The sequence below is a fragment of the Nipponia nippon genome, unplaced genomic scaffold, assembly GCF_047370975.1.
Source record: "Nipponia nippon isolate SJK-2023a ecotype South Korea unplaced genomic scaffold, ASM4737097v1 scaffold_33, whole genome shotgun sequence".
Lineage (NCBI taxonomy): Eukaryota > Metazoa > Chordata > Aves > Pelecaniformes > Threskiornithidae > Nipponia > Nipponia nippon.
The window spans coordinates 1,509,812-1,526,043 of NW_028262351.1; the positions used below are offsets into that span (position 1 = coordinate 1,509,812).

The window sequence follows — 16,232 nt, forward strand, 5'->3', positions numbered from 1 at the left end:
TTTAAGATGGGATGATTTACCCTTTGGAACCATTTATCTCTCTCCTGTAACTACAGCGGGACCATGGATGGACTAAATGTCTGGATTTTCAGGTGAGGTAAAATGAATATGAGCAAATACCTCTGCCTTAGGTGTTATTCCAGGGATAGAAATTGCCAATCAAAATGAAAGAGCTGAGTGAACAGCCTGGGCCATACATTTGTGTATCTAGAAACAATGCAGCTAAAGACAAAATGGCTTTTTGCCCCATCCCTCAACCTTAGCAGAAGTCAAAAGCCTCCCAGCACATAAATCAGCGCCAAAGGAATTCAGTGAGAGGCCATGCTCAGGAAACAATTGAGGATAAATTAATATTGAGACAACCGTACAAGGCTGGTTTGTCTAGGAGTAAAAATGCAGCAGTCAGACATGGCTTAATTGCTTTGGGGATTGTGCCACGGGATGATGCCTTTTTTTGGACAACGAGCTCCATGTTACAGAGGTTCAACTGTCCACATGTTCATCATGGAAGAGTTCCTCACAGTTTGCTGGCTTGTGGCAGGCCCAGACAGCTGCATTTTGGAATAACTGCATTTTTAGTCAGCTTCAGTAAACCAGAAGCAGAAGGAATGAGAACTAGCCTGCCAGATAAATACATACTTTTATCAAGAGCTGTTAGACAAGGTCATATAATTCTACAATCAAGGTTACATAAATTGGTTTTATCATCAATTTCTGACTTTGAGACAAGTAGGTGTTGAACTGGTGATAAGATAAACACAAATTTCTTCAAGTTCTCTCTGTACATGTTATTTCCCCAAAATTAACGCTTCTAAGATAAAATTGCCTATAGATTGTGAGTCTACTGAAGATGCGTGGTAGGCTGGCATGTGAGAATTTAAATGGTGCATCTGAATAAAAAACGATTTTGCATTAATGATGTCCATTGTGATGCTTTAGACTGCAGGCAGTCATGTGGCATGTGGGGGGCTGGGGGGGACATGGACAAGCAGAGTGTGCAGTAGGGGCTGCCTATTTTTTAAGGCAGTTCACTTTGAAAGTATGTATTACAGCCAAGAATACCCTGTCCCTGAATTTCAGTTATTAAAATAGTTTTCACTGAATGTGGAAATAGGGCCAGGACTTGACTCTGCAGCCTGAAGTGGAGCTGTAGGTACCTGTGAATAGCAGCATGGGCCCTATCACAGAGAAGACGCATTAGAGTTAAGAATTATGTGCCAGTAAGGCAACTTAGGTGTGCTAAATATTTTCTTGATCAGGTAGAGACATATTTACCCCCCGAGGGTCTCACACGGGACACCAGGGCTTTCGGGGACCCCGGTCTGTCCCAGCAGGCCGGGCTTGGCGGGAAGGGGCCACCACACGGAGGGGACTCCTGAGCACAACCTGGGGCGAGGCCAAGCCAAGGAGAGCACTCGCTCTCTACCGCACCGGCCTTCCCCAGCCGGGCCACCGGACCGGACCCATCCGCCGCACCCAACCGGACACTCCCGGCGCGCACCCGGAAGCGCTTGCCGGGCCGTAGCGGAAGCGGGGCGGGTCCTGGCCTCTTTGGTGCTGGCGCCCGGAGAAGATGGTGAGCGCTAGGACTTGGGTGCGGGGTATCCGCCACCATCTGCTGTCGCGCTGGGCTCTGCGGGGTCGCGGGCCTCGTCTAGGGCGCGGGGCGGCCCTGCGCCCTGCTGTGGCCGGGCTCGGCGGCGGGACGGCGCTGCGGGCCGGAGCCGGGGCCGGGGCCGGGGCCTGAGCGCCTGGCGGTGGGCGCCGCTCCTGGCCCGGGTGGGGGCGCGGGGCGTCTCGTCCTGGGCAGGGAGGCCGCGGTGGGGTGCGGGGCTGTGCTGCCGCCGGGGCCTCCTTCGGGGTCTCTTCCGTGCTTGCTGCGGGCCTGGCCGGGCTGGTGCTCTCCCCGGAGATGAGGCAGCCTTTCAGATAACGTAGCAAGAGGGGGTTTGGTCGCCAAAGCCTCTTGTGTTGAGCGTGCGGCTGATCTGCGTGAAATAAATACATTTCCTCAGGAAAAAGCAGCTTACTGTTTATCACTGATGAATTTGGGGGAGATGAGAAGGGAGTTGCAGATAACCACTCGGTGGCTTCGTTTTATTTCAGCACTGGGTGGGGGGGTAGGAACGGCGAAGAGATGTAAGGAACTGATTTCTAAAAATGAAGGATACCTATAGGCGAAACTGAGTTGGTGTTTCAGAGTTCAGTGTGCCTCTGACATCTTTATTGGACTTTGAATTTGTGCGTGTTTTTTAGAGGAGCTTATTATTCTTTGAGTTATGACTTGCACGTGCTAGTGATGTTTACAACGTGCAATGTCTTGAAATGTTTTTCAGACGAAGGGTACCTCGTCATTTGGTAAGCGACGAAATAAGACACACACCTTGTGTCGTCGATGTGGGTCCAAGGCATACCATCTGCAGAAATCTACCTGTGGGAAATGTGGTTACCCTGCTAAGCGTAAGAGAAAGTGTAAGTAACAGGCTTGAGTTTAGAAACTTGTGTTTCTTTGTCATCTTCAATAGTCTGGCTTTTTTCCAATCAAGGAAGAATACTGTGTCATCTTGCAGTGAATTTTTTCTTTTGCTTCTGTCAGATTGAATAGTTGTGCTATTCAAACATACTGTGCAACTAATTATTTTGTGCAGATGAGTAACAGTAACTTCTGTGTTCTAGATAACTGGAGTGCAAAGGCTAAAAGACGCAACACCACTGGTACTGGTCGCATGAGGCACCTGAAAAGGGTCTACCGTCGATTCAGGTATGACGTTTTATTACAAACTAGTGTAATGTGAAATCTTGCATGGATTTCACTCAATTATAAAATTTGTCATTCAAAGTTAACACTCTTATTTAGTAAACTTAATGTGGTATGGTTAAATATGTTGTGGAAATAAATGATACCTTATATCTTCAAAGGAATATGCTGCCAATTATAAAAAGCTCACTCATTGTTAATACATAGGATGTATAGCAAGCTCTGATGTTTCTGTTAAGTGTAGATAGTACAGAACACAGGGTACTGTAATAAAATGCCCACATTTGAAAAGGTATGCTTTGTGTAGCGTTGCCTCTATTTGTGAGTCAGTGAAACTGCTGGTTGCACTGAAGTGTGTTTTTTTGTAAAAGAGAATTCTTGAAATGTGTTCCAATCCCCTCTTGCCCACAAAAAAAGTTCAGGATTGAAATACTTCAGTAGTCACTCTCTAATTTGGAGTTCAGTTAGCAGTAACTAACTGTAACATCAGGTTCTGAGTTACAGGTTTCTAAAATGTGTTATAAAGCTTTGAGTTGCACTTATGAGGTACTGTACTGTGAAACTCATTAAGAATTTCTTTTGTATGACATCCATGTTCTACAACGGAGCTCTGTAACTTCTGTCCTAATACACCAGAAAGCTGGATGAAAAATACCAAGCAATTCAAGAGTCTTTTCCTAAAACTGTAGATTGGATTTAATAGTGAAAAGTAGGAATCTTTTAAGTCCTGGACCTAGGTGTAGTTGAGGGATCCATTCATCTGGGATTTTTGGTGAGCACAGTCTTTCCCAGCAGCAGCCAGAAAATACCTTACAGTGTGCAACTGCAGCCTGATTTCCACCAAGTGTTGCTGAAGTAGAAATGTCATATCCAAAAGCAAGCTTGGGGCTGACTCTTCTTTTGTCATGCCTGTCTTAATCTCTGGTTGGAGACATGGAGGATTTCTGTAAGAAATTGACTTGCACTTCAGTACTAACAAATGTGAAATCTTTTGCTGAGTTGCTTAGTAGGAACATAAAGTAAGGAGTGCCTTCAGTGGGTGTGCTGTATCTGATTCAGTCTTGCAGTGTTTATTCAGTTACTGAAATCTTCTTGTTTGAAGAAGTCAAATTTACTTCAGCAGAAGAGAGAGAAAACCATACTGCTTATTCCAAACAGCTTGTCAATGATGTTTCTTATTAAAAATGTCTAAACGTATGAAGTCCATAGTGATTTCAGTGCATTACTGAGAGAAGCTGAAAAAAGCTGGTGAACTTGATCTAAAACATTACTTGTTAGAAAATAACCTGGAGCAGAAACCACCCTTTCAAAAAGTGGTAACCATATTTCTACTTGTAGGAATGGATTCCGTGAGGGAACCATGCCGAAGCCGAAGAGAGCAGCTGTTGCAGCCTCCAGTTCATCGTAAAGACTCATCTATTTGTTAAAATAAATGGTCTTATCCAGAAAAGTCACCTTTTATACATGTTTTACTTCAGTGAAATATGGGATTCCTGAAAATACATATATTTACGCACACAAATTCTTGATGGTATGCACTGAAGCAATTCATTTAAAATAATCCTTTAACTGACTTTTCATTTGATAGCACCTCCACCTTTAAAAGGACCGTTATCTCTGTGCTGAACTTAGAGAGGCTTCTATGTGTTACTCAAAAGAACATTCTCTGCAAGAGAAATGGAATATTGGCACTATGGACCGAGTTTCATTGTGCCCTAGCACAGAGAGTCAGATTTTATCTCAAAAATAGTAACTTGAATAATGGCTCTAAGTGCTGTTCTGGGAGGGAATAGAGGGATTCCCAGTCTTAGCCATTGCTCACTGTTCTGTGGCTCTGAAAGGTCTGCAAAAGCATTGCCTATTCAGTGGATCATTGCTTCTGGGGTAAAAAGAAACGCCCAAACCTGGAGCACACATACTGCCAGACAGGAAGGGACTAGAGATCTGCTGTAATTGAGACAGAAGTTACCCAAATAGTCAGGGAAGGTCAGTGTAGAAACTTGACACACAAATAGATCAGAGTTAATTACGTGGGTATAAACAATAAGGGTAGGTTGTATGATACAGAAGTCAATGACTTGGGAGTACATTTGAATTATAGAATCATTTAGGTTGGAAAAGACCTTTAAGAACATGAAGTCCAACCGTTAACCTAACACTACCAAGTCTACCACTAAACCATATCCTTAAGTGCCACATCTACATGTCTTTTAAATACATCCAGGGATGGTGACTGTCCTGGTTTCAGCTGGGATAGAGTTAATTTTCTTCTTGGTAGCTGGTATAGTGCTGTGTTTTGGATTTAGGATGAGAATAATGATAACACACTGATGTTTTACTTGTTGCTGAGTAGTGCTTACACTAGTCAAGGACTTTTCGGCTTCCCATGCTCTGCCAGGTGCACAAGAAGCTGGGAAGGAGTATAGCCAAGACAGCTGACCCAGACTGGCCAAAGGGCTATTCCATACTATATGACATCACGCTCAGTATATAAGCTGGGGGAAGAAGGAAGGGGGGGACGTTTGGAGTGATGGCGTTTGTCTTCCCGAGTAACCGTTACGCATGATGGAGCCCTGCTTTCCTGGAGATGGCTGAACACCTATCTGCAGATGGGAAGTAATGAATGAAATCCTTGCTTTGCTTGCGTGCGTGGCTTTTGCTTTACCTGTTAAACTGTTTTTATCTCAACTCATGAGTTTTCTCACTTTTCCAATTCTCTCCCCTATCCCACTGGTGGGGAGTGAGCGAGCAGCTGTGTGGTGCTTAGTTTCTGGCTAGGGTTAAACCATGACAGTGACTCAACCACTACCCCAGGCAACCTGTTCCAACGCTTGATAACCCTTTCGGTGAAGAAAATTTTTCCTAATATCCAATCTAAACCTCCCCTAGTGCAACTTGCGGCTGTTTCCTCTTGTCCTATCACTTGTTACTTGGGAGAAGAGAGCAACCCCCACCTTGCTACAACCTCCTTTCAGGTAGTTGTCATGGTGTGCTCTCACCAGTGCCAAGTACAGGGGTACAATCACCTCCCTAGTCCTGCTGGCCACACTATTCCTGATACAAGCCAGGATGCTATTGGCCTTCTTGGCCACCTGAACACACTGCTGGCTCATGTTCAGGCGGCTGTCCACCAACACCCCCAGGTCCTTTTCTGCCAGGCAGCTCTCCAGCCACTCCTCCCCAAGCCTGTAGCGTTGCGTGGGGTTGTTGTGACCCAAGTGCAGGACCCGGCACTTAGCCTTGTTGAATCTCATGCAGTTGGCCCCGGCCCAATGATCCAGCCTGCCCAGGTCCCTCTGTAGGGCCTTCCTATCCTCCAGCAGATCGACACTCCCACCCAACTTGGTGTCATCTGCAAACTTACTGAGGGTGCACTCGATCCCCTCATCCAGATTATTGATAAAGATATTGAACAGAATTGGCCCCACTACTGAGCCCTGGGGAACACCACTCGTGACCGGTCGCCAACTGGATTTGACTCCATTCACCACCACTCTTGGGCTTGGCCGTCTAGCCAGTTCTTTTACCCAGCAAAGAGTATGCCTGTCCAAGCCATAAGCAGCCAGTTTCTCCAGGAGAATGCTGTGGGAGACAGTGTCAAAGGCCTTACTAAAGTCCAAGTAGACAACATCCACAGCCTTTCCCTCATCCACTAAGCCAGTCACCTTGTTGTAGAAGAAGATCAGGTTAGTCAAGCAGGATCTCCCTTTCATAAACCCATGCTGACTGGGCCTGAGCAATTCATTGTCCTGTATGTGCCGTGTGCTGGCACTCAGGATGATCTGCTCCATGACCTTCCCTGGCACCGAGGTCAGGCTAACAGGCCTGTAGTTCCCCGGATCCTCCTTCCAGCCCTTCTTGTAGATGGGCATCACATTTGCTAACCTCCAGTCATCTGGGACCTCCCCGGTTGACCAGGACTGCTGATAGATGATGGAAAGTGGCTTGGTCAGCACTTCTGCCAGCTCCAACAGTACCCTTGGGTGGATGCCATCCAGCCACACAGACTTGTGTGTTTCTAAGAGCTGTAGCAGGTCACTAACCATTTCCCCTTGGATTATGGGGGCTTCATTCTGCTCCCTGTCCCTGTCTTCCAGCTCAGGGGGCTGGGTATCCCGAGAACAATTGGTCTGACTATTAAAGACTGAGGCAAAGAAGGCATTAAGGACCTCAGCCTTTTCCTCATACTCTGTCGCTATGTTTCCCCCTGCATCCAACAAAGGAGGGAGATTCTCCTTAGCTCTCCTTTTGCTGCTGATGTATTTGTAGAAACATTTTTTATTGTCTTTTACAGCAGTAGCCAGATTAAGTTCTAGCTGGGCTTTGGCCCTTCTAATCCTCTCCCTGCATAACCTCATGACATCCTTGTAGTCCTCCTGAGTTGCCTGCCCCTTCTTCCAAAGGTCATAAACTCTCCTTTTATTCCTGAGTTCCAGCCAAAACTCTCTGTTCAGCCAGGCCGGTCTTCTTCCCTGCCAACTCGTCTTTCGGCATATGGGGACAGCCTGCTCCTGCGCCTTTAAGATTTCCTTCTTGAAGAATGTCCAGCCTTCCTGGACTCCTTTGCCCTTCAGGACTGCCTCCCAAGGGTCTCTCTCAACCAGGCTCCTAAACAGGTCAAACTCTGCCCTCCAGAAGTCCAAGGTAGCAGTTCTGCTGACCCCCCTCCTTACTTCTCCAAGAATCGATAACTCTATCATTTCATGATCACTATGCCCAAGATGGCCTCCAAGCGTCACATCACCCACCAGTCCTTCTCTGTTCGCAAACAACAGGTCCAGTGGGGCGCCTTCCCTAGTTGGCTCCCTCACCAGCTGTGTCAGGAAGTTATCTTCCACACACTCCAGGAACCTCCTAGACTGTTTCCTCTCTGCTGTATTGTATTTCCAGCAGGCATCTGGTAAGTTGAAGTCCTCCATGAGAACAAGGGCTAGAGACTGTGAGACTTCTCCCAGCTGCTTATAGAATACTTCTATGGGGATTGCCGTCAGTTCATCTGTAGTAAAGATAAGGGCTGGCGACCGGAAGATCACGCGCTGTACGGAAAGAGTTAAGGGTCGACCCTTCCTTGTCTCCACCCCTTATAACATGACACGCCTACTGCTGGGAGTATAAAGGTAAACTACTGCGCAATAAACGTGGAAGCTGAACACCCACACTGTGTGTACTGACTGTTCCTTCCCCAGCCCCAGTCGGCTGGAGATCCGCCGGTATAACCTTGATATGTAACGAACGCTACATAGTGGTGACCCCGACGTGATCGGCTGCAGGCAGCAGCGATGGAGCTCGCGGAACTCGTAAAGGTACTAAAGTCAGTAGCGACGGAGGTGGGCGAGGATAGGGTGATAAGGAAAAGGCCCACGGGCGACTGCATCCAATGGATGCTACGCCGGGGAGTGCTCGGCGCTCCCACAGAAGTTTTCGACACCTCATATTGGGGGAAAATACGCAATGAGCTGACAGAAGCGATCATAAGCAATGTTGGAGGAGCCAGTGACCGGCTTCGCGCCTGGGGAACAGTAGAAAGGGTGCTCAAGAAGGGGTTTGCGGCAAAGCGGTGCTGGCTTGCCGCACGTAGCGCGCTGATGGGGCATGAATCTCCTGGGAACGAAAAGCCAACGGGTTTAGTCTCGGAGGGGACACAGGCTGGCTGGGAGGGAGCACAGCCAGGGGGAGGCTGACCCAGACTGGCCAAAGGGCTATGCCATACCATATGACATCATGCTCAGCATATAAAGCTGGGGGAAGAAGAAGGAAGGGGGGGACGTTTGGAGTGATGGCATTTGTCTTCCCAAGTAACCGTTATGCGTGATGGAGCCCTGCTTTCCTGAGGATGGCTGAACACCTGCTTGCCTATGGGAAGTAGTGAATGAATTCCTTGCTTTGCTTTGCTTTGCTTGCGTGCGCGGCTTCTGCTTTACCCATTAAACTGTCTTTATCTCAACCCATGAGTTTTCTCACTTTTACTCTTCCGATTCTCTCCCCCATCCCTCCGGGGGGGAGTGAGCAAGCGGCTGTGTGGTGCTTAGTTGCTAGCTGGAGTTAAACCATGACATTTTTTTTTTGGCGCCCAATATAGGGTACAAAGGGTTTGAGATAACGACAGATTTAATTGGAATGTGCTAGATCGAAGTTATAGCAGGTATTGCTGTTTAGCTATTAATCGGCAGGTTTCTGTGCTTGCCACGGGGCTGGCTTGCCTTACTGTATATTAGAGTCTAATGCTCGTTAGTGGCTGCTTTTTGCTTTCACTGCTTGCTGTACTGCTGAAATGCTTATCATCTTACTCTGCTGTGCCTGGGAACATTTTGATAACAGCAATGGCTATGTGCCTGGGCTGGCAGATGGCCAGGGCATCTCTGCTGTTTTTCTGTACTGCTGTACTGGACAGGCTGGAATTCCAGTGCGAACTCGAGTTGAAGGGGTGGCCTGTGGGGCACAGACGGGGCCGTCGTTACTGGGGGCTGAGCCAACGGAGGAAGGGGAGGCACGGGGAGGCGCAGGGAGGCTATGGCACAGCGGGAACAAAGGAGTCGGGAAAGGTGTTCCCGTTACGAGTGGGGAGTCTAGAGCAGCCGCCCACGGAACCTTCGGCACCTTCTGCACCAGCGGATCCGCCACCTCCTCAATACCCCTGGGGCGAGTTGCAACAATGTGTGGAAAGGGAGCTGACTGATAGGTTGCTGGATTGGGTCCCGGGGGCCAATGTGGGATCCCAGCGGTATTGCGAACTACGTGAAGGAAGATGGCGGGAAGGAGAAAAGGAGGGCAAGACACCATCACCTTCTGAGGACGCCCCGTTGCATCCCAGTGATCGACGAATGCTGGACACACAGAGAGCGGAGCGCAGGAAAGGAGCTGAGGAACAAGGAGAACCGGCGTCATGGCTGAGAACATCTGGGGGTTGGGGTGGTAGGGGTCCCCCGGCACTGCCAGTGATACCTGAGCTACCAGAGGGACCCCTTACCCCTGGGGCAGTGGGAAAGCAAACTGGTATTCCCTCACAGTGGAGGGAGCCTGTACACGATTACCCCATGAGCTCTGATAACAGTGAGGATGAAGGGGGCGACGAGGGATCCTCGATTGTTGCTTATCCTGTGTGTTTCCAAAGGTCCCCTCTGGGAGGCAGGGGTAAACCCTCGAGGGTTGCAACCCAACCAAATATGGCAGTCTGATGTTACGATTTATGAACCCTTTAATCCACGTAAGTATCTGCATGTCACAGTTGATAACTCCACTGCAGGTATTTTAGCCACTATGCATGCTAAACAAAACGCTCTCGCAGTTATTTTACATTGGCAGGACTGTATGGCGCAACTTGGCATCCCACAGAAAATTAAAACAGATAATGGAGCGGCATATGTCAGCAAGAAGGCAAAGGACTTTTGCGCGCGCTGGGATATTCAGTTGAGTCATGGCATTCCCTACAACAGTACGGGCCAAAGCATTGTAGAACGCGCGTATCGCACATTAAAAGGGTTACTCGACCGACTTAGGGAGGGGGAAAAGATAAGCCCAGGAACAGGGGTTCCCCCTCCCCTTGACCCTCCCTTATTTCGGGCACAGCGTCTGTTGACGACGGCACTAATTACCTTAAATCATACCATTCGAGGGAACACCTATAAAACCCAGACTGCAACCCAGGCACATTTCCGGCTCGATGAGAACGAAGGGCCTTACCCTTTGGTTCAAGTACGGGACCTGCAAACCCGTGAATGGGGGGGGGCCTTATTCCCTCCGTTGCCTGGGACGTGGGTATGCGTGTGTGCAAACCGAGAAAGGGACGCTAGAATGGGTATCCAGTCGAAATATTCGACCGTATAGACATTAATCAATCTATTGAGTCTTATCTTGACAGGTTACCATTTCCCTATGCATCCTGATGGTGTGGGGGAGTAATGAGGGAGCCGCGACGAACTACTGGCTGGACTGGGCAAAATCCATGAACGTAACGGATGCGTGTCTGTATATGCCGGCTATTGGACAAGCCTCTACCTGTCTATTGTTCACCCCCCTACTTCACTAGCGATAAGGGGGACAGTTGCTGCCACATAGGCAACTGGTTTCATAATCTTGTTACTTGTTCTTGTCCTTGCTATGCTATTACCCTGTCTATTACGCTTAATTATGCGTTCTATGAGTTGTATATTAAGAAGTCTTACCACATATCGATTATTTTACGCGCAGCTTCCCCAGCGAGATCCAGAGCTACTGGAGCTAAGGGAGGGGGAAATGTAGTAAAGATAAGGGCTGGCGACCGGAAGATCACGCGCTGTACGGAAAGAGTTAAGGGTCGACCCTTCCTTGTCTCCGCCCCTTATAACATGACATGCCTACTGCTGGGAGTATAAAGGTAAACTACTGTGCAATAAACGTGGAAGCTGAACACCCACACTGTGTGTGCTGACTGTTCCTTCCCCAGCCCGGGTCGGCTGGAGATCCGCCGGTATAACCTTGATATGTAATGAATGCTACATAGATCACACATTGTTTCTGCCGTTCCTTCCTCCTCAGGGGGAAGACTCCTCACACTCTTCCCCTGCTCCAGCATGAGGTCCCTCCCACAGGAGACAGTCCTCCACGAGCTTCTCCAATGTGAGTCCTTCCCATGGGCTGCAGTTCTTCATGAACTGCTCCAGCATGGGTCCCTTCAACAGGGTGCAGTCCTTCGGGAACAGACTGCTCCAGTGTGGGTCGTCTGCGGGGTCACAAGTCCTACCAGCAAACCTGCTCCAGCATGGGCTCCTCTGTCTCCACGGGTTCACAAGTCCTGCCAGGAGCCTGCTCCAGCATGGGCTTCCGACGGGGTCACAGCCTCCTTTGGGCACATCCACCTGTTCTGGTGTGGGGTCCTCCAGGGGCTGCAGGTGGATATCTGCTCCACCCTTAACCTCTATGGCCTGCAAGGGGACAGCCTGCCTTGTAGCAAACACTACACATCAAGATTATCCCCCCAGATCTCCAGCTGACCTGGGCTTTGTACCCCCAGCAGTAGGCGTGTCATGTTATAAGGGGCGGAGACAAGGGAGGGTCGACCCTTAACTCTTTCTGTACAGCACGTGATCTTCCGGTCACCAGCCCTTATCTTTACTACATTTCCCCCTCCCTTAGCTCCAGTAGTTCTGGATCTTGCTGGGGAAGCTGCGTGTAAAATAATCGATATATGGTAAGACTTATACAGACACGCAGCCGTTACGTTCATGGATTTTGCCCAGTCCAGCCAGTAGTTCGTCGTGGCTCCCTCATTACTCCCCCACACCATCAGGATGCATAGGGAAATGGTAACCTGTCAAGATAAGACTCAATAGATTGATTAATGTCTATACGGTCAAATATTTCGACTGGGTACCCATTCTAGCGTCCCTTTCTCGGTTTGCACACACGCATACCCACGTCCCAGGCAACGGAGAGAATAAGGCCCCCCCCCATTCACGGGTTTGCAGGTCCCGTACTTGAACCAAAGGGTAAGGCCCTTCGTTCTCATCGAGCCGGAAATGTGCCTGGGTTGCAGTCTGGGTTTTATAGGTGTTCCCTCGAATGGTATGATTTAAGGTAATTAGTGCCGTCGTCAACAGACGCTGTGCCCGAAATAAGGGAGGGTCAAGGGGAGGGGGAACCCCTGTTCCTGGGCTTATCTTTTCCCCCTCCCTAAGTCGGTCGAGTAACCCTTTTAATGTGCGGTGCGTGCGTTCTACAATGCTTTGGCCCGTACTGTTGTAGGGAATGCCATGACTCAACTGAATATCCCAGCGCGCGCAAAAGTCCTTTGTCTTCTTGCTGACATATGCCGCTCCATTATCTGTTTTTATTTTTTGTGGGATGCCAAGTTGCGCCATACAGTCCTGCCAATGTAAAATAACTGCGAGAGCGTTTTGTTTAGCACGCATAGTGGCTAAAATAACTCCACTGCAGGTATCAACTGTGACATGCAGATACTTACGTGGATTAAAGGGTTCATAAATCGTAACATCAGACTGCCATATTTGGTTGGGCTGCAACCCTCGAGGGTTTACCCCTGCCTCCCAGAGGGGACCTTTGGAAACACACAGGATAAGCAGCAATCACAGAGCGAGCATCTTGCAACGTAATGCCAGCGAGCCTAGCTAAACCGCGAGCTCCACAGTGGAGCAGCTCATGCAGGCGGAAAGCTCGCCTTAGGTTAGAAGTTTCTTCAACCGCCAGTACGCTCTTCGCTAAGCTGTCCGCTACTTCATTCCCAGCAGAAAGAAAACTCGGTATGGAACTATGACTATTAACGTGGATAGGACAGACAGGAGCGGTTCTCATTTGCAGTGCGGTGAGCAACATTCCGGCAATCTCCGACGTTGCCCCAAGTGCCCATCGGCACTTCTTCAGTAACTTATATACATAGCAAGAGTCTGTGATTAGATCCAAGGCCTCTTCGGGCCATTGAGTGAGAGCCATCCATACCGCTTTGGCCTCAAGATACTGCACGGATTGCCCTTGATCTTGATAACTAATGTGGGTCCACTGACCATCCTCCTGCCATGTAACGACAGCTTTCCCAGTAATCGATGATGCGTCGGTAAAAACCGTGCGGCCTCCGGTGGGTTGTTCAACTATGGCACTAGCTGGCAAAAAATGGAGTACCTGGATTATCTCCCCACAGGGGTGTGGTCTTAGACCTTCAATATGACCCGTAAATTCAGCTATCACCGCTTGCAGGAGCCCCACTTGTGGAAGTACCAACTCCTACTGTGCCAAAGAACAGGGCAATGCGATGACCTCCGGGTCCTTCCCTGTTAAGTGTTGAGTTTGCCTCCGACAGCGGAGAATAAGCTGGGATAATAATGTTGGCCAAGAAATTAAAGCCATCTTTGGTTTGCCTTGATACAACCAAGCAAAAGGCCAGCCTTTTTCACCATTATTTTGAATTAGTAAACCATGGCCAGCGGTATCGGTCATGTAAATCAGGGCAGTGACCGGTTGTTCAGGTGTAAATCAAGCGAGACCCCAATGCTGGGCCCGCTCCATAATTGTCCTAAGAATCTCCTGATGGTTTCTTGAAAGAGTCCTTGGAGCTAGGGGGGAATCTCCTCCTTTCAGGAGTTGATATAAGGTAGTCATTTCTGCCTCAGATATTGGAATAAAGTTTCTAAGCCACAATAGTTGTCCAATTAATTTTTGCGCCTCATGGAGTGTTGTCACTGTAGTCCGAATTTCAAATGATTGTGCTGTCACGCTTCGTGGCCTCAGTTGAGTACCTAAATACTTTACTGCACGCCCTACCTGTGTTTTCCGAGGCTCAATGTGTAACCCATGTCGCTCCAAACTGACTATCAGCTGCACGCGTGCCTTTTCCAGTAACTCCTCTTGGTTGGATGCCAATAACATGTCATCCATGTAATGGAAAATGATGACCATAGGGAAATTTTCTCGAATAGGGCGTATCGCAGCAGCTACAGCAATTTGACACAAGACTGGTGAGTTTTTCCATGCCCTGGGGTAACACCTTCCATTGATACCTGGCGCACGGGTGATTGTTAGGCTCAGGAACAGTAAAGGCAAAGCGTACTCTACCTTCTTCATGCAAGGGAACACTAAAAAAGCAGTCTCTAATATCTATAACCACTATTCGATAGTCAGGTGGAATCATGGCTGGAGAAGGGAGGCCCGCTTGTAGCGGGCCCATGTCTTATATACATGCATTAACTGCGCGTAGATCATGTAGCAGTCGCCACGCTCCCGATTTTTTCTTTATCACGAAAATGGGGGTGTTCCAGGGACTTGTAGAGGGTTTGATGTGTCCTGCGTCAAGTTCTCGTTGTACCAATTGTCAAACAGCCGCCCTCTTTTCCTCTGTCAATGGCCACTGCTCTACCCACACTGGCTTATCTGTCAACCAGGTGAGTTTTAATGGGCGGACACAGGCAGTGGCCATTATGATAAATTTGTACGCAGCACTATATTCATCTTCTGCAAGCAACATCGTCCCAAGATGACAATGGGTAACTCAGCAATGACGGGGTTACACCATGCTACCCTAGCTTGTCCGGATTCCGGATCCTTCAACATAATTTGCATTGGGTTCCTGCTTTGATGCGAGGTCTGCATGCCTCCCACGCCTTGCAGCGAACCTCTCGGTTCGAGTGGCCAATCATCTGGCCATAGATGCGATGGAATTACTGTAACGTCCGCTCCTGTATCTAAAAGGGCTCTTAATACGAGGCGTGGTGTTCCCCCCAACTCTGGGAGCCATGGGGTAACTATAATATCTACTTCTGGTCGTGTGGTCATGTTTAGGGTGAGTGCCACATACGGCGAGGCTCTATCCCCAGCCTCCTCTATTGCGCGCTCCCATGTCTCCAAGGCAGCTGAGTTGGATATTGTGTCATTGGAACCGCAGGCGACTGTGCTGGTCCTGGGGAAGGAGAGACTCCCTGTACCATACATTGCACTGCTGTCGTCAGGCCTGTTGAGCTGATCACTGGGGCAGGTGGGGATGGCACGTCCCTCGGCCATCCCCTCTTCTCGTTTCCCCAGCCCGGTCTCCTTTGCTGATTCCCCGCTTTGCACTGTCGAGCTCTGTGGCCTAGTCGCCCGCAGCGCCAGCATCGTAGGTCTCTCTCTCCTTCCCCTGTTCCGGGGGTGTTTATTTTTGAAGGGCATTGTCGCGCCATGTGTCCTTGCCCCCCACACTTATGGCACACAAGTCGTGCGCCGCGGCAGGCCGCATGGACCGCAGCCACTACCAGTTGCATACTTTGCGCCTGTTCCTGTTCCAGCACGTAACGAATCATCTGTGAAAGTGTGGTCCCTATGGGTAACTGTCTTAGCAACACTGCAGTTTGTGGGTTTCCTTGTGTATGTGCACAGTCAAGCAACATCGCCTCCTTAGCCTGCTCAGGAAGTCGAGCAACCTGGAGCGCTGCTTGCAGCCGGTCTAAAAACTTTGTGAAGGGCTCACTTAATGATTGCCGTATTTGGACCCATGGAGGCTCCCTTTTATCAAGAGCCGCGATGATGCGTATCACTTCCTGGGCAGCTTTCGAAGATGCAGCAAAATCGCGCCCCCGCATTCGCTGAGCCTGTGCCTGAGGAGTTGCGAACTGCCCTTCACCCATCAACTGCTCTAAAGTCACTCCTGCCATGGGATGGTTGGCCGGTTGCGCCTCGATAACAACTTGGGTGCACCGATTCCTCCACTCCTCCCTAAACAATACCATCATCGAGGGGGTCAATACGGCCCGCATCAACTGAATGATATCAAAAGGTGCAAGCGGCGTTGCAAAGACACAGTCTAGTAGGACTTGGGTTTCTGGGGAATTTAATCCATGACTTTTCACCGTTGTGACCAATTCTTTCACCAACTTCGCATCTAACGGTTGCCACTCATATCCTCCACCTGGGGCTGCTTGGATAGGAAATGCTTGAATCGGAGGGGCCTGGAATCGCACTCCTTCCAAGACACAATTTTTTGCAATCATCCGCCAATCTGTCCTGTTTGCCCTCT

At 49.1% G+C, this 16,232-nt stretch overlaps 2 protein-coding genes and 1 non-coding gene across 6 annotated transcripts in view; all 3 read left to right on the plus strand.

Annotated features, from left to right (window-relative positions):
• Positions 1–1,452: 1,452 nt before the first annotated feature.
• Positions 1,453–4,212, plus strand: LOC104014269 (large ribosomal subunit protein eL37). The gene is made up of 4 exons (XM_087770839.1): positions 1,453–1,576; positions 2,337–2,472; positions 2,677–2,761; positions 4,097–4,212. Exons 1-4 carry the CDS (start codon positions 1,574–1,576, stop codon positions 4,164–4,166), a joined length of 294 nt encoding a protein of 97 aa, XP_087626965.1. The 5' UTR covers positions 1,453–1,573; the 3' UTR covers positions 4,167–4,212.
• Positions 3,915–3,995, plus strand: LOC148054150 (small nucleolar RNA SNORD72). The gene has a single exon (XR_015707647.1). It is a non-coding gene; the product is annotated as a small nucleolar RNA SNORD72 (small nucleolar RNA).
• A 3,673-nt stretch (positions 4,213–7,885) lies between the features above and the next one.
• The window catches only part of LOC104019864 (5'-AMP-activated protein kinase catalytic subunit alpha-1), a 112,381-nt gene continuing 104,034 nt past the window's right edge, over positions 7,886–16,232 (plus strand). For 2 of the 4 annotated variants that reach the window (XM_087770837.1, XM_087770836.1), the window contains exon 1: positions 7,886–8,061. The gene's annotated coding sequence lies outside the window, so the exon portion shown is untranslated. The remainder of the gene's footprint in view (positions 8,062–16,232) is intronic. The other 2 variants (XM_087770830.1, XM_087770831.1) reach the window with 1 other exon arrangement.

Bases quoted from the DNA above. Each gene is read 5' to 3' on its own strand.
- LOC104014269 (XM_087770839.1), top strand. The intron at 2,473-2,676 runs GTAAGTAACAGG...TCTGTGTTCTAG, and splicing joins TGCTAAGCGTAAGAGAAAGT to ATAACTGGAGTGCAAAGGCT. The intron at 2,762-4,096 runs GTATGACGTTTT...TTCTACTTGTAG, and splicing joins AGGGTCTACCGTCGATTCAG to GAATGGATTCCGTGAGGGAA.